At 43.7% G+C, this 23,791-nt stretch overlaps 1 protein-coding gene across 1 annotated transcript in view; it reads right to left on the bottom strand.

Moving 5' to 3' along the window:
- Window positions 1–23,791, bottom strand: part of SUGP1 (SURP and G-patch domain containing 1) — a 73,052-nt gene that overhangs the window by 25,520 nt on the left and 23,741 nt on the right. Inside the window, exons 5-8 of the mRNA XM_073592458.1 lie at window positions 23,275–23,398; window positions 12,364–12,467; window positions 11,878–11,995; window positions 7,520–7,839 (exon numbers count right to left, since the gene is read on the bottom strand). Coding sequence (XP_073448559.1) covers window positions 7,520–7,839; window positions 11,878–11,995; window positions 12,364–12,467; window positions 23,275–23,398 — 666 coding nt within the window. The remainder of the gene's footprint in view (window positions 1–7,519; window positions 7,840–11,877; window positions 11,996–12,363; window positions 12,468–23,274; window positions 23,399–23,791) is intronic.

Below are 23,791 nucleotides of genomic sequence, written 5' to 3'. Positions count from 1 at the left end.
GACAAGGTCTCAGTGGAGAGCAAGATCTGTAATCTCAGAGGAGAAGAGGGAAGAAGATTTAAGGGCATGAAGTGGGGGAGGCAAGGACCAAAATTCCAGTATGCCAGGTCTTAGACCCAAAGATCAGAAATGCCCTGAGTCCCACTGGCCAAGAAGGCTGACAGACATCCCACCACCCAAAGAAGTGGTGGTGCCCCCTCATTGTGAGGCAGGTTTGGACAACCAGGCTTGAGATAGAATTAAGTGGAGGACTTGGATTTGGAAGCAGAGGTCAGAGAGACTATATGAGCTCACCTGCAATCTGCAGTGTGGCAGAACTTGCCATGGGAACTTTCACTTTCTTCTTACCAAGTAACAGCATGCTCTGCCTGCCAGTGACTTTCTTAATAAAAAGGTGTCCAAATATTCTCTGAAGAGTCATCCTGTGCATCTGGACTGACGTAAGCGTCAGTCAAGAACTTTGGCACAGAGAGTCTGCCAAATTGTCTATACCATAGCACAAAGGTTGCCAGCAGATGTTCCAACTTTTAAAGACAAAGAGAACTGAGGATCATCCCAGGGTCCCGAGCCATACTCATAGCCCAGACTACAAAGGTCTGGCAAAAGGCAATATAAACCACTGTCAGTTGCATGGCCATGCTTAAAAAAAAAAAAAAAAAAAAAAAGAAAGCTTTAAACGGATGCCCTCCAACCTTTTGGCAAGACAAACTTTAACGATTAGGACATCCTCAACCAGGACTGTCAGGGATTTGTTGAAGCAAGAAATCGCTGGATCCAGCAACAGGACTTCCCACTTCTGGAGATAAACATTCAAAAGAGATTAATGCTGAGCAAACTGAAAAAAAAATCACAATTGTTCCTGTAAGCTAGGGATAGATCCTAGCCAACCACCCTCTTGAGTTGTGTCCTCATCCACTCTGACAATTCTAGCTTCTACTCCTCGTCTTTACCACCCTCCCTTCCTCATCATCCAGGAGCAGCCAAAAGGTATTTGACAAAATACACCAGATGTGGGTGCTTGTGCCCATTTCGTTCAGCAGTTTCCATCAGCACACTGACCTTCCCCATAAGTGCCACAACAGAAGATGCAAATTCCTCTCTGGTTAAAAAGGAGGAATGGGGTATACCCGTCTAAGGTCCAAAGTACCTGAAGAAGAGGTACCAGGGAAACCCTGTTTCACTCTTCTTATGGCCCTCTTCACATTTCCCTAGTACCATTTCCTTTGCGCCTGGTGTCCATCCCCTGGAAGATACTTACAACCTATACTGCAGAGCCGAAGGGGCGCAGCCAACCTGTGCGTTATAACTGAAGGCTGCTGGATAACCTGGTCATGACTTGCTCTAAGACCAGGGCCCAAACATTCAGCAGGTTTGTGTCCCGAGGCAGCCTGTGTAGGTCCAAAAATCAAAATGATACCCGCAGTCTGTGGAGGTCCAAAAACTTGCCTCCTTGGGCAAGGCTATGACCACAGCACGGACTACCACACACCTGAATCCTATATCTGTTGCAGTGGTGTAGGACTGATGCATCAGAATTTCCACAGTAAATGGGAAAAAGCGTTGCTTAATGCTTCTATGAAGTCCACTGCTGCAGACGTAGGGACTTGTGCCACTGATCCCTTTGTGATTGGAAAAGTATGGGCCCACAGATCAGGGACTACTCAAGAAGGGAGTGGGGGGCGCCTCCTGCAGAGTTACCACTCCATGGCTCTGGGCACTTATTCCTAGGGAAGAGACTGGAGACACTCCCTGTTTTGTGAGGGCATACCTTATCCTCCATGAAGGAGGTTTTCAAGTACAGGGCTCCACCAGAAGCATGGACCATGGCCCTGAACATCCTGTGACTAACTGCACCTCACGGTACTGTTGTACCAAGGTAAGCACCAAATACTCCAGGTATGGTCCAAAAAGCTGCTGCAGAGGGACAATGATCCAGAAGCTGCAGGAGTTAGACCGTGGCTGAGGCTAGACCAAGAAAGGTATCCTCTTCAGGTAGAGACTGAAAGTGAAAGTCAGAATCCTGATCTCAGCAGAGAGAAGTCATCCTTCACCTAAGGACAATAACAAAAAACTGAGAATTGTTGGAAGTGAGAGGGGTTGTCCCACAGTTTTGTTTGCCAATGTCCAATCACCTGAAGGTGGCTGCATATAACCCAGTGTCCATGATTAAACTAACTTATTTATTTTACTGTACAATTAAGACATTGCCATGCGTCCGATAGGGAAATTAAAATGATTGTAAAGGCTTGTTTTTTTTGTTTTTTAAATAACAAACATGTTATACTTACCTCCTCTGTGCAGTTGGTTTTGCACAGAGCAGCCAGGATCCTCCTCTTCTCAGGTCCCTCTTTGCTGGTCCTAGCCCTTCCCTCCTTTCAGTGACCCCTCAGCCAGCAGCTTGCTACAGGGGGCACCCAAGCCGAATCAGAGTTCCATGTATCCATTCAGACACGGAGCCCAGACCTGGCCCCACCCCCCTCTCCCCAGACTGACTTTGATTGACAACCGCAGGAGCCAATGGCATCGCTGCTCTGTCTCAGCCAATCAGGAGGAGTGTCCTGGATGGCTGAGGGGATCGTGGACATTGCTGGAGAGAGAAGGAGCTCAGGTAGGTAAATGGGAGGTGCTGGGGAGGCTGCTACACGCAGGTTTTTTATCTTAATGCATAGAATGCATTAAGATAAAAAACCTTTTGCCTTTACAACTCCTTTAAGTGATCAGGCCAGGAATTACTTGATCCTTAGAGGCAACACATAATATTCCCAATGCACATGTTCATGGAAAGGAGTAAGCGGATGCTGTAGCAACTACCAGCAGGAGACTGGTAACATCATTAATTGGAGTATTTATCACCAGCATACCATGGACCAGAGAACTTCCAAACATTGTGGTGTGATAACTTTAATAAATGTTTGGATGTTATCTTGGAGGTCCATGGTGTGCTGGCAATATATACTTTGACTTACTACGCTGTGGATCCCCATTGCAGGGCTATGTGGGTTAACACTTAAAGGGGTTGCAAAAGGCAGAAGGTTTTTTTATCTTAATGCATTGTGTGCATTAAGATAAAAAGCATTCTGTGTGCAGCAGCCCCCTCAGCCCCCCTAACACTTACCTGAGGTACCTCTCTGTCCAAGAGTGTCTCAGCTGTCCGAGATTCTCCCTCCCTGATTGGCTGAGACACGGTTGTGGCGCCATTGGCTGCCGCTGCTGTCAAAGTCAGCTAGCGGATCAGGAGAGAAGGGGGGCGGGACCGGGTCGGGGCTCCTTGTCTGAATGGACACAGAGAGCTGTGACTCTACTTGGGTGCACCCACAGCAAGCTGCTTGCTGTGGGGGCACTGAAAAGGAGGGAGAGGCCAGGAGCACAGAAGAGGGTCCTGAGGAGGATCCGGGTTGCTCTGTGCGAATCCACTACAACAGAGCAGGTAAGTATGACGGGTTTGTTATTTTTATAGGAAAAAAACAAGACTTTACAATCACTTTAAACCTCTCAGAGCAAGAACCGGCCATGCGAGCAGGCGCATAAACCTCTAAAAAGTTGTTCATATGGGCTCACTGTGAGTACCCACTTCAAAGACTATCGTCTGAATATCTCACAATGGGGATGCCAAGAAATGTCAATAAGACATAGAAACCCACCCTCTTGAGAAGTTAACAGATGTGCAGGGGGCACACAGATTCAAAATTCTGTGAGGGCAGAGGACAGCCAAGATTGGCTCCAGTTGACTCTGAGGGGTACCATGTATCGCTGATAACCTTACATGCTCCAAGAGGACAGGATTTCTCAGAGGGACAGGGGTGGTGACCAGGCTGGGCTGACCCAAAGGGGTCTGAGCAGATCAAATGAAACAGTGAAACTTTGCTAAATTGAGAACGTTCTCCTAATTTGCCACTATTTTGTAATCATTTACAGTCAGAGCCGGTTCACACGGGGGCGACTTGTCAGGCGACCTAACCGCCTGACAAGTCGCCTCCCGTTCTGTATAATGGAACCGTTCTAATCGGAGCGACGCAAGTCGCTCCGACTTAGAAGAAAGGTTCCTGTACTACTTTGGGGGCGACTTGCATAGACTTCTATACAGAAGTCGTCTTGCAAGTCGCCCCGGCAGTCGTGTGCAGGTCGCCTCGGTGAGGCGACCTGCAAGTCGTGCCGCCTCTGGTGTGAACCGAGGCTCAGGATCCACACATCACTTCAAAGGCTCCAGAAGCCTGTGCTTATCATTTTTTTGTCTCTGCTTTTCAATAGCCAATGAATTCACACTTCTGAGGCAGACAAATCTGATCAGTGGGTGTGTGGAGGTGTCACTGGGTGCATTTAGCAATTCCTCTCCTGCATCACAAGCAGATGTTCTCACATCAGAATGATCCAAGGTGGAATGATGCAAAGGGATTACATGAAAAAAATGAAACCACTGAGAAAAGTAACTTTTTTCTGTATACAAGTCAAAGCCAAAGTGGTTGTAAAGGCTGAAGGTTTTTTATTTTAATGCATTCTCTGCATAAAAGGTAAAAACCTTCTGTGTACAGGATCCCTCGAAATACTTACCTGAGCTCAATCTCAAACCAGTGCTGCGCTCTCTCCCTCCTCAATGGACTCCGTGAGAACAGTAGACGCAATTGGCTCCTGCTGCTGTCAATCAAATCCAGTTCGGGATTGAGCCCATACGTGTGCTACCATAGGACATAGCTTCCTATGGTGGCACAGTGAGAAGAGGAGGAGCCAGGAGACTCCAGAAGAGGAGGCTCTGGGTTGTTCTGTGCAAAACCATTGTACAGAACAGGCAAGTATGACACTTTTTTTTTTTAAACCACTTCCCGCCCAGCCCATAGCAGATGACGGCCGGGCGGTGGTTCAGTTATCCTGACTGGGCTTCATATGACGTCCAGCAGGATAACATGCCGGCGCGCGCATCGCAGACTAACACACCGCTCCACCGATCTTGGTAAAGAGATTCCGGCGGAGGCTCTTTAACACGTGATCAGCCATGTCCAATCACGGCTGATCACGATGTCAATAGGAAGAGCCGTTGATCGGCTTTTCCTCACTCGCGTCTGACAGACGCGAGTAGAGGAGAGCCGTTTGGCAGCTCTCCTGATGGGGGGGGGGGGGGGGGGGTCTGCGCTGATTGTTTATCAGGGCAGCCCCCCCTCAGATGACCACACTGGACCACCAGGGATCGCCACTAGGACCACCAGGGAAGGGGGCACCTTGTGGATGGCCAAGTATGTACCCCATGGCCATCCACATGTGCCCAATCTGTGCCAATCTGTGCCCACAAATGGGCACTGATTGGCACCATTATATTGCAGTAATGCCCAGCAATGCCACCCTTAGGGGCATCAGTGCCACCCATCAGTGCCCATCAGGGCCACCCAAAAGTACCCATCAGGGCCACCCAAAAGTACCCATCAGGGCCACCCAAAAGTACCCATCAGTGCCGCATACCAGTGCCACCCATCAGTGCCCATCAGTGCTGCCTATCAGTGCCCATCAGTGCAGCCATATCAGTGTCCGTCATTGAAGAAGAAAACATACTTATTTACAAAAAATTAACAGAAACAAGGAAAAACTTTTTTTTCAAAATTTTCGGTCTTTTTTTATTTGTTGCGCAAAAAATAAAAACCGCAGAGGTGATCAAATGCCACCAAAAGAAAGCTCTATTTGTGGGAACAATATGATAAAAAAAAATTGTTTGAGTACAGTGTTGCATGACCGTCCAATTGTCATTGCTGAAAATTGGCCTGGGCGGGAAGGTGTCTAAGTTCCTGGTATTGAAGTGGTTAAATAACAATTAATTTTTTTAATGGGGTGGGCAACTACATGGCAAATGAGGTTTAATGTAGAAAAATGTAAAATAATGCTCTTGGGTGGCAAAAATATAAATGCAATCTACTCACTGGGGGGGAGAACCTCTGGGGGAATATAGGATGGAAAAAGCACCTGTGGGTCCGAGTAGATGATAGGCTCAGCAAAGGCAATAGCTGCTGCTAACAAAGCAAACAGAATATTGGCATGCATTAAAAAGGAGATTAGCTCCAAGGATAAAGCGATAATTCTCCCGCTCTACAAGAATCTGGTCCGGCCGCACTTAAAGAGTATGCTGTCCAGTTCTGGGCACCAGTCCTCAGGAAGGATGCGTTGGAAATGGAGAGTCCAGAGAAGGGCAACAAAGCTAATAAAGGGTCTGGAGGATATTAGTTATGAAGAAAGGTTGCGAGCACTGAACTTATTCTCTCTGGAGAAGAGACGCTTGAGAGGGGATAGGATTTCAATGTACAAATAATACTGGTGACCGCACAATAGGGATAAAACTTTTTTGCAGAAGGGAGTTTAACAAGACTCGTGGCCACTCACTAAAATTAGAAGAAAAGAAGTTTAACCTTAAACTGCGTAGAGGGTTCTTTACTGTAAGAGTGGCAAAGATGTGGGAGTCCCTTCCACAGGCGGTGGTCTCAGCGGGGGGCATTGATAGTTTCAAGAAACTATTAGATAAGCACCTGAACGACCGCAACATACAGGGATATACAATGTAATACTGACATATAATCACATACATGGGTTGGACTTGATGGACTTATGTCTTTTTTCAACCTCACCTACTATGTAACTATGTAAAAACACTTTACAATCACTTTTTTTTTTTTTTTTTTTTTAACGGAGTGTACATTTAGGTGGTCAAGTTAGAGCTGAAATTGGGTTCTTATAGTCTCCCCTAATTACTGTGCTGTTTGTTCACCTACCAACATATCAGCAACAGAACATTCTTTTAGAAAAGTTTGTATGATTACCAATTACAACACTAAACAGACTAAATCACAAGTTATTCTGTAAGGATATGATCTAGTTTCTGTTTTGCAATTGTCTGTCTTGCAAATGTAAAAACACAATAAACTTGACGCACCATTAAAGTGTAATCTAACTACTGCTATTTTATGTCAGCCACAACTGACCTTGAAATCATTCATCTTCCTGTCTCCAAACCTTTGTAACCTTGTATTTTCCTGTTATTATGCGGATTAAAGCAGAACTTCACCCAAAAGGGGAAGTTTTGCTTGTTTACATCTTCCCACCCCTCCACTGCCACATTTGGCACTTTTTGGGGAGAAGGGGAGTGGGTACCTGGTTTTGACAGGTACCTGCTCCCACTTCTGGTCAGATCACCCACCCTCCCCCCCAGCCTTCTGGGACACACAGGTCAGTGTGGCTCGTGCATGCGCAGTAGGAAACTGGTTGGGAGGCTGGAAGATTTCCCTGCCGGTCTCCCTTACCCAAGATGCCGGCGTCTGGACCCAAAGCCAATTGAAGAAACAACTTTGGCGAGGACATCGCTACATCCCTGGACAGTTAAGTGTCCTTATATTAAAAGTCAGCAGCTACAGTATTTGTAGCTGCTGACTTTTAATTCTTTTAAGGACAAAAGAAGGGCAAAATTCCTAAAAAGTGCCATTATAGATTATATACTTTCCTCCCTAATGGTAGAACTGGCCACAATTTCAAAAATGAGCACAACTCTTACCAGAAAGAAGGCTTGTATCAGGGGCCTCACTAATCACAGATGCAGCAGGCAAATCAACCTTCTCCTCTTCGGGGCCCCATCGACTTTTTCTTTTCCTTTTGGCAGTTGTCTGCTGTGTGGGTTGCTGTGGTGGTGAAGCTGATGATGATGATGAGGAGGATTCAGGGGTAGGCATTACAGTAGATTTAGACTCTGGCTCAAACCGTCGCTTGAGTTCAGGTTCTTCAGTAAAGACAGCTGAGGTTTTCTTGGCTTGTCTAAATTCTTCCACCTTCATTTTATAATAATGGTAACCTTTACCATTTGTATCATACAAAAACCTGGCAATTACAGAGAAAAAAAAAAACACTGATTCTGAATAGTATTAGATAATCAACTGGACATGCAGCCTGCAAAGCTTACATCTGAGTACAGTGATCAGTGCTGAGTCAAATGTGTCAGTCCAAAACCTTTTTTTCTAGGATTTCAATAGCTTGGAGGGTAGGGGTGGATCTTAGAACCCACATCAGGTTTTTAAATGCTACCCAGGGCTTTGTTAGAAAGATTTACCCTGACTTCCTGTCCTGAAGACAATGTTTTACTAGACAGAAAGTGAACAGCACTCTCCAACAGAAACAAAAATGCTTTTCTGTAGCAAAGTATGAGGAAGGCTAGCACCCAGTCTGATTTTGATTTTTCTTGGTACAGATTTTACTTCACTTCCTGTCTTCTAGAATCATAGGTGTGCGCAGCATATTGTATTAGGGTGTGCACCCCAAAGCTCAAACACACATGCATATAAAAAAATTATTATATATATATATATATATATATATATATATATATATATATATATATATATATAACATATACACACACACACACCCACCACAGGTGTGCGCAGCCTATTGCATTAGGGTGTGCACCCCAAAGTGTACATACACACACACTATTATAAATTAATGTATACAAATGTTTTCAAAAGTATTAAAACATGGACAATGTCAGTAGAGCAATAGACGGTAGTGGGGCAGTGAACAGTGTCAGTAGTTTTATTTTTTTTTATTATTATATTTTTATAATATTTTAAACTATTTTAAACTATTTTTTTTACTATTTTTTTAGGAGCTCTATTGGTGAAATATCAGGGGTCTAAACCCCTGATGTCTCACTTTTGAGACAGAGAAAAGGACTAGGGACAGAGATTCCTCAGTCCTTTTCTTTGCAGCCTAAGCTGCACTGGACAGTGAATGAATGGGACATGGTCTGTGCTAAGCAGCTTCCTGTTCCTTTACAAACACAGTTTACTATGCTTCAGTTATGAATGGATGCAGGAGTGATAAGTAATGATCACAAAATGTATTCATTCAGAAAATGAAATGGCTGGTAAATTACATATTTACCAGCCCCTTCCCCCATTCTCCATCCTGACACATCCCCCGCAGCAGCTATTGGGAGAGGAGAGAAGGGAAGCCGGCAGCGCTGCAGGGGGGTGAGACATGGTGGGCCCAGATAGCAGGGGGAATCAGCGCCACACAAGGTGATTAGGGTGTGCTCAGGCACACCTGGCACGCCCCCTGCACACGCCTATGTCTAACACCATTGTCAGCAGGATAGGAAGTAAGGGTTAATCTTTCTAACAGAGGTCTGAGAATACCCAACCCCTAAACATAGGTAAGGAGCCTAAAAAAAGTAAACAGTGGTGAATCTGTAACATAATGACAAACATAACCAAACACTGGTAGTGAGCATATGGAGCTATATCTGTAGAGGGGTGAGTAGCTTCACGCTAGATGGAATAAACTGTGTTCAAAATGTTTCGCGTTGACAAATAACACTTCTTCAGGAGCGTGAGGGGTTAATTATGGTTTAAAACCAGAAAATGTGCGCAAATCAGGAAGAGCGAGGGACAGAGCCACTGGTAAGCATGAGAGGTTGTAGTGGGCTGGAAAAGTATGATGGTAGCCTGACTATGGATGTATATATGGATGTATAGTGTTGCATTCACAGCTTGAGTTCTACAGAGTAAATGCATCTCTGGGGCAGGCAGAGCCACACATGCTGAGAACAGGGATGTCCATTGGGAGGGCTCTGGCTGATCATCTGTCTTGAAGCGTCACAAACAAGAGTTGACACCGCATGCTGGATATAGGCTTGATATAGTGATAGATTTGCTTAGCAGATGCACTTATTCTGGAGAACTTAAGTTGTGAATGCAACACTATATATCCATAGTCATGCTACCATCATACTTTTCCAGCCCCGTACAACCTCTCCCAAGTATCTCCATATCTAATACAAAAAAAAGGTCACTGCCCCCACCTATAACTGGTCTTCACAGCAAGGAGCACTGGAAGGGCAAACGCATGTAAAATAAAACCAAAGAATTTCCAAGCTCAACTTACCAAACCAGCCTGCGACCAACCAAATTAACCTGCCTAACAGTATGCATTAAAAACAGGGGTTTAGTTGCATGCATTTGCAAATACATGCATAAGCTGCAGGCCTTGGCAAGGCACCCTGTATTCTGCAGACCCTAACTTTAAAGAGTCTCCACAGTGGGAGCACATGTATTTTGATGGAGCCCAACCCTCCTTAAAAGGCGCAGGAGCACGCTGAACACCCAGCACATTGCACATCTGCCCAGTCATCTATCCATTAGAACACATGTGCTCCCACTGTGGAGACTCTTCAAAGTTAGAGTTAGGGTCTACAGGATACAGGGTGCCTTGCCGTGGCCTGCAGCTTATGCATGTATTTTTTTAAATGTGTGCAACTAAACCCATTTTTAAACGCATACTGTTAGGCAGGTTAATTCGGTTGGTCGCAGGCTGGCTGGTAAGTTGAGCTTGGAAATTCTTTGGTTTTATTTTACGTATCTCCATATCTCCCTACGGGGAGGGTGGGGGGGTCATGCTTACCAGTGGCTTTGTCCCTCGTGCTACCTGATTTGCGCAAGTTTTCTGGTTTTAAACCGTAATTAACCCCTCCTGAAGAAGCGTTATTAATGCGAAACATGTTGAGCACAGTTCATTCCATCTAGCGTGAAGCTACTCACCCCTCTACAGATATAGCTCCACATGCTCACTACCGGTGTTTGGTGATGTTTGTCATTATGTTACATTGACCATGGTTTACATTTTGGAGGCTCCTTACTTATGTTTAGGGGGTGGGTATGCTCATCTAAAATTGGAGTTATTATTTTTGATGTTTTATGATGTTCTTAATATTATTCTTTAATAAATTACTATATTTAATTTTTACACATGGCTACTCATTGATACGGTGCCCATAAAGTCCCATATTTTTTGGACTCTCGTTCTCTCACATGTTCCAGGGACGAGGCATATCGTACTATCATATGTCCATGGTAGCCATGCCATGTGAATATAACCCAATTTTTTTAATATCAGTGTTGCCATTGACTGCTTTTGTTTTTTGTTTAATAAAAAACAAAAACAAAATACGAACAAATAACACAGTCAGGCTTATTATAACTTTCTACTTTGAAAATCACTGGTCTGCACAAGCATAAGCCTATGTGCCTACATGTGTACCGAGTTCCCCTGAAGACGCAAGTTTACAAGAAACACACCGGGCAGAGCTACCCATGACATCATCGCACACGCTCGATGTTGGGTGGCAGTGCCATGTTTTGAGTTATATGCTAGTTTCATGCCCTTTCCTGTGAGTATTATTTTAAAGTACAACATATAAAATTGTGATATTAGGCCATGGAGTTTTTTATTTGCTTTGAGCATCACCTGGTTAATAATCCTGGAGGTGGTACATTGGAGTCTTGGGAGGAGGATTGGAGTTAGATGGTGTGGTTGATCCGGGCTGCTGTCAGTTGTTATATAATGCATCCATGCTAGATTGACTTCCCATAGTCTAGAGGTCTGCTCAATCTGGTAAAGAGCGTATATACTGGTGGGTAAGGCTTTCCACGAGAGGTTTTTCATTTGAATTTGTCACAATATCAATTTTGTAGGGTTCCATATTTTGGACTTTTTGCTTTTTTAGCCTTTGGCAATTGAATTTTGAGGTCTTCTTTTTTGCACACAGGACTTTATTACTTGCACTTTACTCATTGCACTGAGTTTATATGAAATTTTTGATGTATGAATTTAATTGCATATTATTTATTTGATGAATGCTATAATAGTTTTTTTATGCATTAATTTTTTAATTGCTCCAAGAGTATATAACATTTAAAGTGAGCACACTCATGAGAGAAGTTAATAAGCTTAAACGTATAAGGTGTTGGTATGATGAAGAGAGTTCCCAGAAGCTTCCAACTTCAAAAACAAGTCAGAAACAGTAAACATTTCAAAAGAGTTAACCCAGATATTCTATACTTACACCGTAAAACTAATTACCTAAAGGCAGGGTTTTCCCTGTTATTCTGCAGGGCAATGGCTTCCACTTCTGGACCTCCATCTGCTACATATCTGGCCAACTTCTCTGCAAACATCTTTATTTCTTCGTCTTCTGGCACTGAAAAATGGCACAGAAAAACAATGGCTGTAGATGGGCAGCTCTCACTAAAGAATTATGGGTTGAATGGCACTTCCTCACCCAAAATACTGCAATCTCCTTGACATGAACGGATAAAGCATCCATGCCAGAAAAGGTTACTCTCTCTTTTCTAAAGAGAAATATCAGAAATCAATCATGCAAAACTTTTCCAACCTGTCAGGAAAATCTCTACTTTATAACAAGTGTTTCTGACTTCTTTATAGCTACCCCTGCATCAACGGTCACAATTATTAGGCCACATAGTCAACTGAATGTGATGATGTAACAACACAAATGTTAGAACATCCAAGTACTGTTGGTGTTTGTGAGGAGGATTTTCTACTTACCATTACGGGATGCAACTTTCTCTCGATTCTGACAATCCTGCTTACACTCTGCCAGCTTCTTCCTATAATACAGGAACTCCGGGCTGTTCTGATCATGGAGAAACCTACAGGCAATGATCGAGATTTATTTTTTTTGTCAACAGTCAATATTATTCACTCTTATGAGATATGACAAGAACCTCAAATGAACTGACATCTTTCAAGCACACAGAGTAGGAGATCTTGCATGGCTTACTTTCCAAGAGATACAGTGGATATAAAAAGTCTACACACACCCCTGTTAAAATGTCAGGTTTCTGTGATGTAAAAAAAAAAAAAAAATGCCAACGATAAATAATTTCAGAGCTTTTTCCACCTTTAAATGTAACCTAAAATCTTTTAGGGGGGAGGGAGTAAAAATAAAATAAAATAATGTGGTTGCATAAGCATGCACACCCTCTTATAACTGCGGATGTAGCTGTGTTCAGAATTAAGCAATCGCATTCAAACTCATGGTAAATAGGAGTCCATACACACCTGCCATCATTTAAAGTGCCTCCGATTAACCCCAAAGTTCAGCTGTTCTAGTAGGTCTTTCCTGACATTTTGTTAGTCGCATCCTACAGCAAAAGCCATATTCCGCAGAGAGCTTCCAAAGCATCAGAGGGATCTCATTGTTAAATGGTATCAGTCAGGAGAAGGGTACAAAAGAATTTCCCAGGCATTATATATACCATGGAACACAGTGAAGACCGTCATCATCAAGTGGAGAAAATATGGCACAACAATGACATTACCAAGAGCTGGACGTCCCTCCAAAATTAATGAAAAGACGAGAAGAAAACTGGTCAGGGAGACTGCCAAGAGGCCTACAGCAACACTAAAGGAGCTGCAGGAATATCTGGCAAATACTGACTGTGTGTTACATGTGACAACAATCTCCCGTATTCTTCATATGTTTGGGCTAAGGGGTAGAGTGGCAAGACGGAAGCCTTTTCTTATGAAGAAAAACATCCAAGCCTGGCTTAATTTTGCAACAACACATCTGAAGTCTCCCAAAAGCATGTGGGAAAATGTGTTCTGGTCTAATGAAACCAAGGTTGAACTTTTTGGCCACAATTCCATAAGATATGTTTGGCACAAAAACAACACTGCACATCACCAAAAGAACACCATACCCACAGCGAAGAATGATGGTGGCAGCATCATGCTTTAGGGCTGTTTTTCTTCAGCTGGAACAGGGGCCTTAGTCAAGGTAGAGGGAATTATGAACAGTTCCAAATGACAGTCAATATTGGCACAAAACCTTCAGGCTTCTGCTAGAAAGCTGAACATGAAGAAGAACTTCATCTTTCAGCATGACAACAACTCAAAGCATACATCCGAATCAAAAGAATGGTCTCACCAGAAGAAGATTAAAGTTTTGGAATGGACCAGCCAGAGCCCAGACCTGAATCCGATTGAAAATCTGTGGGATGATCTGAAGAGGGCTGTGCACAGGAGATGCCCTCGCAATCTGACAGATTTGGAGTGTTTTTACAAAGAAGAGTGGGCAAATATTGCCAAGTCAACATGTGCCATGCTGATACTCATACCCAGAGTGCTGTAATAAAATCAAAGGGTGCTTCAACAAAAGTATTACTTTAAGGGTGTGCACACTTATGCAACCATATTAATTTTATTTTTTTATTTTTACTTCCCTCCACCTAAAAGATTTGTTTGTTGTTCAACTGAATTGTACAGTTTATAGGTCACATTAAAAAGGTGGAAAAAGTTCTAAAATGATTTATCTTTGTCTTGTTTTTTTACATCACAGAAACATTTTAACAGGGTGTGTAGACTTTTTATATCCACTGTACTTTCTGGCCATAATGTATTAGTTGTTAAAAGGAAATCTGTAGTGGGAGAAATACAGGAGCTGCCAATGCTGGCCTCATTGGAGACACAGTAGTTGCCTGGCTGTGTCTGACTTCAATTAGGTCTCTGATCAGGATCAAGCATGCAGATATCAGAATGAAGTAAGAACTCACGATCTACATGCTTATTCCAGGCCACTGCTTCATGAATGATGACCCCCATAGCAAGTTTAAATAACCAACCCACAAAATACCCCTCACCCCATCTGAAACATAACTGTTGGGTGCATATTTAAGATCCACACATCCACACGCAGAAATTGCACAGCTTCACTCCTACAAATAAGGAGCGCCAATAGTTAATGCACTATACAAAATGCATGAATAATACACGCCTATGGGTGAAAAAAAAAAAAAAAGAAAAAAAATGCACTAAAACAATATAAATCTTTTTTGGTGAAACGGTGCTAAAATACCTGTTTCGGGTCTATCTATGCCAGATTCTATGTCAAAGTGAAATATAAATTCGCACAAGTCTACTCCTAATTAACAGATGGAATGCGTCAGTTTTCCATATAGAACACTCAGATTCCCGCCAGTTGAGACCTTGTTATATGGGATGTAAGCGGTCAGCAGACAGCTCACATCCACCTCTCTGCCTGTGCAGCAATTATACTACACGAGCAGGGACTACAGTGTTAACAACCTTCCTCCCTTTCTTGTGTCCCTATTGTTAAATTAGGAGTTGAGTCTACTTTTTTTTTTTTTTTTTGAGCTACATGCCCTGAATCTTTCTGCAGCTGCAGACAGCTTAAATTTCATACAACAAAGTCACACCTGGTGGCAATCTGCGACAGTTTACTATATGGAAAACTGCCATATTGCCTCTGTTATTTAGGGGAAGACCTGCGCTAGTTTCTACGTCACTCTTAAATAGAAACTGGTGCATGTAGACCTGAAACCTGTCTATCTGCTTAATGTGGTGCACGGCACTCCTGACAGTTTCCTGCGCCATTATAATAGCAAAGGGAGCTTAATGAATTCCCTGGAGAGTGTGCACAATGAGTAGGCATTTTTTAAGCACATATTTTGACTATTCACAACCATAAATACACACATTTTAAATAAATTGGTCAGCTAGGCATACAGCATTCTATTATCAATCAATCACCTCAAAATCATACCAGCAATGATTTAACAAAATGAAAGGTCCAGTGATGTAATCTAGTGCTTCAAAATGGCAATAAATCGGACCTAAAATTTATCAAAGCAGGTCTGAACCTAGAAAAAGGATCAATAAATAAAATTACGAGTGTTGATCTTGCACACCGATCCTATATTTAAACAGTATTTTAATAAAATAATGGATTTGTTTGCTTGCTTCAAAATCAGTGCTTTTAGCAAAATACATAGTTAAAGTGGAAGGCCAGTCAAAAATGTTTTTTTTTCCTCTATCAATAGTATGTTAAATATCGTTATCTTTGATATTATTCATTTTCTGGCTAGCTGATTGTGTAGCTTAGAAAGTCTTATCGAAGCCAGACAATCAGCTTCTTCCTGTTCTTCACTGACAACGCTATCTCCTTTTATCTGAATTTGCCAGGCTGTCTTTCACTTCCTGCAAAGAATGTCGGTCATTCTTAGACGGAGGAGGAAGGACGGAAGGAAGGAGAGATTATGTTTGTAAGATAGATTACAATGCAACATGCTGCAGATTTTCTACAGTGTACAACTACGTGGTTGTTTCTGCATGGCACACTGTGATGGGCACTGTGTGCATGGTGTGGCACTGATGGGCGCTGTGTGCATGCTGTGGCACCCACCCAGCTGTTGTGAATGGCAGAGGGAGCTGGGGAATAAATATAAGAGAAAGAAGATACTAAGGGACATTTTTGAAAGTTTGGAAGGATATAGGTAGATTTCTATTGCTCATTACATGTGAGTAATGAGTTTAAGGCTCCAGATCCACTAGTGTGACTTTGGACACAAAGTCACATGAAAAGTCACAGCCCATTGATTTTAATGGCACCCGATCCCATCTATGCAACTTTGAGAATCAGTGACTTTGAAAAAGCACCTGAACTACTTTGATGCGACTTTGATCCAGAGTGTACAGTTGGATCAAAGCTGCACTCAAAGTCGCACTAGGTTTTCCCTCTATTGCTTTTATGGGGACAACCCAAAAATTGGAATTTTCATTTACATTCAATGATAAAAATAAAGATAAACAGAACAAATAGAGAGGGTGAATATTCCTAACAGGGGCACATATAGCAATGAGAACTGACAGGGATTCTAATCCCCCTCCACTCTGTTCAAAACTAAAAACAAACAAAAAAAATGTGTCTTTGGTTATACTTTAAAGCAGAGTTCCACCCAAAAGTGGAACTTCCGCTCATTATACTCCTCCCCTCCTCCTCCTGTCTTTCACAGGTATGCTTTCCCTACTTCCGGGCGCCTCAGCCGTGGGGATACTGATGTCACGGCTGGGGCTTCCTCCTCCTCCCTGTCGCCGGGCCAGTAGGAGAGAGGGTTCCCGGTGTGAAGCCGAAAGGCAACACTGCCGGGTTCCCTTATTCGCAATGAAGGCGGCATGCAGCCAACAGCTGATGGAAAAACCCTAGACTTACCGGTAACGGTATTTCTATGAGTCTTTCAGGACAGCACCTGGAGAGAGCGGAGCTCCACCCACTTTTCCCAGGGAACACTGCAGTTAGTTTTTTCTTTATAGACCGGACGCTTCCACCATGGCCTCAGTTGTTCTCAAAGTACCTCCAGCCATGCTGAAATTATATAAGCAAAACATAGCAATAACACCACATTTTTATAAAACAATTAGGGCGGGTCATTGGCGCTGTCCTGAAAGACTCGTAGAAATACCGTTACCGGTAAGTCTAACTAGGGTTTTTCTCCCCTCGTCTTTCAGGACAGCACCTGGAGATGATAAAAGAGTACTTACTCTAGGGTGGGACCACCGCCTGCAGGACTTTCCTGCCGAACGATTGTTGCGATGCTGATAGCAAGTCCAACCTGTAGTGGCGGGTGAAGGTGGAGAAACTCGTCTACGCGGCCGCTTTACAGATCCGACCTGGAGAAACCCCTGCTCTTTCCGCCCAGCACGTTGCTACTGCCCTTGTTGAATGGTCCATTACCCCCGTAGGAGGGTCTGCCCCTGAAGCTCTATAGGTTTCACTGATAGCCATTCTCAGCCATCTGCCTATAGTGCTTTTGGAAGCACTATAATGCTTACGAGATCAAGAGAAAAGAATGAAGAGAGAATTTGACTTCCTGAACTCTCTCGTGATTTCTAAATAATGCAGTAAACACCTTCTCACATCCAAAGTATGGAAAGACTCCTACTTAGAGTTGGATGGTGCAGGACAAAAGGTACGTAGAATTATTTCTTGTGCCCTATGAAAAGCTGTTGCAACTTTTGGCAGAAAACCTGGGTCAGTTTTTAGCACTACACGATCTGGAAAGATATAGCAAAAGGGTTCTATTATAGATAGAGCTTGCAACTCGCTTACTCTTCTGGCCGAGGTAACTGCTACCAAAAGAACTAACTTGAGCGACCATAATTTAATTGTCGCTTCCTCTGGAGGTTTGAAAGGTCTTTTGATCAAATCCTGTAGAACCAATGATAAATCCCAGTTAGGAAAAAATTTAAAAAGGTATTGGCCTAGCTCTGGCCAATGCCTTGAAAAATCGAATTATAAGCGGCTCTTGAAATAACTTTCTCTCAAGAAAAACTGATAAGGCGGCCACCTGGACCTTCAGGGTACTGGCTGCCAAACCCATCTCCATTCCTTCATGGAGAAACTCTAATACTGAAGGCAATTCCTGTGGTGAGAATTTTTCAGTCATACACCAGGAGTTAAACCGCTTCCATATTTTAAAATAAATAACTCTGGTAACCTTTTTTTCGGCTACTTAACAGGGTCGAGACCAGTTTATCTGAGAAGCCTTTTCTTTTTAGAATCTACTCTTCAGTAACCACCCTGTAAGCTTGAGCTGGTCGATCTTTGGATGCTGAAGGGGTCCCTGGGTTAAGAGATCTTTTTGAAGTGGAAGAACCCAGTGAGGTTCCACCGCCATCCTCTGTATAGTTGCAAACCAGGGCCTCTTGGGCCAAAAAGGAGCCACTAGAATCATACTTGTGGTCTCTCTTTGTAGTTTCTTTAAAACCAAAGGGATCATTTGAAAGGGGGGAAAGGCGTAGCACAAGTGGAAGTTCCACGGTTGTGCCAGCGCATCCAATCATCTCGCTTGATCTTGCCTGTTTAGTGAAAAAAAGGCCTTCACCTTTGAGTTCTTCTGGGATGCGAACAGATCTGAGGAGCTCCCCATTTTTCTGTTAATTTTTGGAATACCTCTGTGTTTAGACTCCACTCTGCTTCTAGTATCCTTTCTCTGTTCAGAAAGTCGGCAGTGTACAGCTGTTAGGGACCTCAAGTTGTTTTCTGCCCAGGATAAAATCTAAAGGGACGAGGCTAGCAAGACCTTGCTTCTCGTGCCTCCTTGCCTTGTAATATATGCCACTGCTGTGGCATTGTCCGATAGAACTTGGACATGGTGACCCTGGACTAGTTTCTCGAAAGCCCATAGTCCTAGGAGAATAGCCCTTAGTTCCCTCCAATTGGAGGATCTCCTGGCTTCCCTGTTCGTCCAATTCCCCTGAGCCATCTGTCCTTCCAGGTGGGCGCCCCAACCCCAAGAACTTGCATCCGTTGTCAACCTCCTCTCCAAGGGGAAACACCAGAGCAGGCCCCTGTCCAGATTTCAGCTTCCTCTGAACTTGAGGGGACATTTTTATCATCTTTTTCAGGGACTCTCCATAGGACCAATTTCTCAGGATTGCCTGCTGGAGATCCCTTGCGTGGAAACGTGCCCACTGCACTGCTGGTATTGATGCAGTAAGGAGCCCCAAGACAGACATCGCTGCCCTGATGGAAATTGGCAGGTTTGTCTGGGTCTTTTTTACCGCATTCTGAAGTTTTCCTATCTTTTCCTCGGGGAGGAAGATTCTCTCCTGTATGAAATCTATAGTATAACCAAGGAATTTTATTAACTGTGATGGAATCATGTTTGATATTTCCTTGTTTATTAACCAGCCGAGACTCTCCAGATGTCTCTATGTCCTTTCCAGATCCTTCTCTAACATGTCCCTTGTCTTGGAAAATATTAGAAGATCGTCTAAATATGGGACAATCGAGATTCCCTCTACTCTGAGTGGGGTGAAGGCCTCTGCTAAGATTTTTGCGAATATCCTCGGAGAGGATGACAGCCCGAAAGGGAGAGCTCTATACTGAAGATGTAGGATAGACTCTCCCCTCCTGATCGCAAATCTGAGGTGCTTTTGGGATGCTGGTGCTATAGGCACATGGAGGTATGCATCCCTCAGGCCTATGGATGCCATAAAACTATTTGGGGTCAGGAGACCCCTTACTGAAATGATCGTGTCCATTTTGAATTTCTTGTACCTGACAGATCTGTTGAGAATCTTCAGGTTCAGAATTAATCAGAATTTGCCCGATAGCTTCTTTACCGGAAATATGTGCGAATAGCACCCCTGTTGTACTTCTTTGGAAGGAACATTTATGATCACCTTCTGCTGAATTAATTCCTGTATGATTAAAGTCATTGCTGCAAGCTTCCCTGGGTCTTGGGGAGCCTGAGTTATATAAAAACGAACAGGTGGGGGTTGGGAGAACTCCAGTCTGTAACCCTCCATTATCGTTTTGAGGATAAATGGACTGTCTGTAATCCTCTGCCACTGTGAAAAGAAGGTTTGTAACCTTGCTCCCACAGTCGGAGGATAGTCACTGGCTCTTTGTATTTGGGGTAGGGGGGCGAAAAAGTACTCCTGACTTGCCCCTGCCTCTCTGAGACCTCCATGGTCTTTTATATCCTGTCTCCTTTGTGTCTGAGGTTTTCCGAAAAGGACGAAAATTTTTATGGCCCTGAGGGATCACCTTTTTCTTTATAGGGAAAGCCTTTTTCTTGTCAGCCGTTCTTTCAAGTATGGCTTCAAGACCTGGGCCAAAAACCAAATCTCCCTCAAAGGATAGACCGCATAACTTGCACTTCAAGGCTGTATCCCCGTTCCATGTCTTGACCCATAGAGCTCTACAGGCTGAATTAATTAACGCAGAGGATCTGGCTGACATTCGAACTGATTCAGCTGAAGTGTCTGCTATGTATCCTACCACCTTTAGTAGCACCAGTAGTGTCTCTAAAAGATCCTTACAAGGAGTTCCTGCCTCGATATGAGCTTTTAGTTGTTCCAGCCAATGCTCTAAGTTCCTGGCCACAACTGGCCATGGCTGGCTTTAAATTTGCTAGGGTGGAATCCCAAGCTTTCTTTAGTAGGGAGTCAGCCCTTTTATCCATGGGATCCTTAAGGATACCCATATCCTCAAACGCAAGGTCAGTGTTCCTCGACACTTGAGAGAAAGCTGCATCCAGCATAGGTTTTTTGTTCCAAACCTGGGAGCTATCCTCTTCAAAGGGAAAAATGCGTTTGAGGGATCTAGAAAAGAAAGGGGCCCTCTCTGGGTCCTTCCATTCCCTTTTAATTGTTTCTGATAGAAACTTATGCACAGGAAACACTCTGTGCTTCACTTCACCCATTGCCTGAAACATTTTATCATGTAACGACAATAGGGTTTTATCCTCTGTAATATTTAGGAGTAGTGTGGATAGTTTTTAAAAGGCCATCCACCTCCTCTAAGGATAATTTGTAGCGAGAAGAAGAAGGTTCTTTCTCTTCCTCTACTTCTTCCTCAGAGTCTGTAACCACGCTACGATCTTCCTCTTCTGAGTCACTGCCTCCTCTGTATGCAGAAACAGATGACTGGGAACGAGGTACTGAGCTGCTACCTGCAGCTGGACGTTTGTCAAGATAAGACCTGAATGTCTCAAAGGTATCAGCCAATTCCTTTCTGAAGTTGTTCAATAATTCTCCTTGCTGAGCCACAGGTGTAGTAGGAGAGGTCTCCTCTTTAACTAAGTCTGCAATGTAGGCCCTGCATAACACCTTTGCCCAAGACTATTTAAGTACATTCTTACAAGATGGACATTTCCTTTTAACAGGAAAGGAGGAATGTTTGGTGTTTTCTTTGGCTTTCTGAAATACATAAGAAAATAACCGTATGTTTTTGTCCTTACAAAAAAACCATAGCATGCTGAAAAAATGGAGGAGCTAACACTTTAACCCCTCTACTTGAGATCAGCCAGTAAATCCCCCCACAGATTTACTTTACAACAATTAAACACACTTACTTCCTGATTAACCTACAGGAAGAATGCTGCAGGCTCTTAAATTCCCAGAATTTAAAAAAGAGGGAGAATAAAACATGCCCATAGAGTAAGATACAGAGACCATTGTCCCCGCTTACCTGGGCCTGGCTGACTTGTGTGGCTCCTGATCCTGCCACCACCGTTTGTTCCTCCTCCATGCTGCACGGATTCCCAATGGCGTTTGGTGCCTTTTTTATTTCAAATTTCCTGGTCCACTCGCCGCTGCGAGGGCCGGAAATGATGTCAGCCGGAAGAGGCTGCCCGCTCCTCCTGCGTTCCAGCGGCCGGAACCGGAAGCCGTGTTGCGCCGCTAGAAGTTCCGCCCTCGGCCGTAGTGACGCACTCGCCACCGGAACCTGGAAGGCTGAGGCTTTGGGGATGAAGGGAGATGCTGCTCCCCCTTAGCCTAGCCGCCGGTCTGAAGGAGCGGGGACCCTCAGCAGCCTGACCCTTGCCGGGTATGAAGAGGGGAGGACGCTGGAGCAACCACCACACGTAAGGGAGGAAGCTGGGCTGGCCTGCAAATAAAAGACAAATGAATACCGGTATGCCCCATACTCTCTCCACCTGGAGAAAGCGTAGCACACCCCTGGCTCCCTGCAGCGCTTCCACCATGGCGGAGGAAACACTACAACTGAGGCCATGGTGGAAGCGTCCGGTCTATAAAGAAAAAACTGACTGCAGTGACTCCTGGGAAAAGTGGGTGGAGCTGCGCTCTCTCCAGGTGCTGTCCTGAAAGATGAGGGGAGAAACATCAGTTGCGGTGCCGACATCGTTGGACTCCAGGACAGGTAAGTGTCCGATTGTTAAAAGTCAGCAGCTGCAGTATGTGCAGCTGCTGGCTTTTAATTTTTGCAGCGGTGGGCAGACCTCCGCTTTAAGCTTCTGGGGCTGCTCTATATTTTGAAGGCCCATTTCAAAACACAAACTGGTGAGTCACTGATTTGAACATTGTGAACAAATTGCAGATCTGCACTGATTGAGCCTGCAAATGGATCAGAAGATGGGATACGATCACGACCATTTAAACTCAGCAACCTGCAGTGCGAGACATGGCTGCAGGTTATGTCTAATTGCGGAGATTAAAACGACAGTGAAATTGCAATTTTTACAAACCAATTGTCTTTAACCAAGATAGATCAGAATGTATAAAATTGAACATGCGGGAAAAAAAAATTTAATTCTTTACAAAATTTGATTATGGATATAGAAGGTGTAGAATTATAAAAAAATTTGACCAAAACATGGAGCTGCTGTTCCATTTTGGTCAGAAATAAAAAAAAAAAAAAAAGATGATGGATGCTATCAGCAAACTGTCCACCTTTCTGCTTCAGCTATCATAAACCGGCCCTAACAAGTTTTAGCCCTGGTTCACATTCATGAGATTTGACATGTCAAATCGCATGCCAAATCAGCGGCAATTGCAGCGTCCAAATTGGTGTGACACCGTGCCGATTCCCAAAAGTAGTTTCTGTACTACTTTTGGCGATTTCGGGGTGCGATTTCCATTGACATCTGTGCAGAAACCCACACAGATGTCTCTGAAAATCACCCACAAAGACGTGACTGTCATGCGGCAATCAAATAGTGCGAGTTCAGCTGAACTTCATCCCCGCAGTCAGTGTGAACCAGGGCCTAATCATATATGTTTTTCATGTATAATGTAAAAAGGGTAAATAAGACCTACTGAAGTACAGAGAAAAAGAAAAATATGACAAAAACGAAAATAAACAAATACATATCCATGTACATTTTTCACAAAACTTTCACTACTCACCCAAACGCTGGGTTATCTTTGTAATCCTCCATTGCCATTTTTTCAAGATCTTTGCCCCCTTCAGCTACAAATCGAGCCAACTGCTCCACCACCTTTCGGGTTTCAGAGTTCTCTGGGGGTGAAACTTTAAGCAGGCTGTCAGTACTGGGATTCAATTCACACAGCAAATAGTCAACAGGCATTTTATTGCTAGGAAGAATGCCAAGGCAAAGGAGAGGAAGGGAACAGAAGCAGGCATGAGAAAGCGACACACTTTTATGGTCTTCTCTTCTGGCCAGTATTCTTCATTATGTACAAATTATCCAGTGAACTATCTTTCCACAATATCTTTTGAAATCCTTTAACTTGTACTATGTTTAGTACAGTGCTGCATGCAAACTGGTGTCACTGTACATAAGAATATATACGGACGTTTTTCAGCTAAAAGCTGAACTAAGGAGAAAGCAAAACTCCCTTTTTGCAGTCAAGCCGCTCCTGCACTGCTAGGGTTAACTGCTCTTTTATGTCAAGGAGACCA

Source organism: Aquarana catesbeiana, linkage group LG01, assembly GCF_042186555.1.
Source record: "Aquarana catesbeiana isolate 2022-GZ linkage group LG01, ASM4218655v1, whole genome shotgun sequence".
NCBI lineage: Eukaryota > Metazoa > Chordata > Amphibia > Anura > Ranidae > Aquarana > Aquarana catesbeiana.
This window is presented reverse-complemented; position numbering and strand designations above follow the sequence as displayed.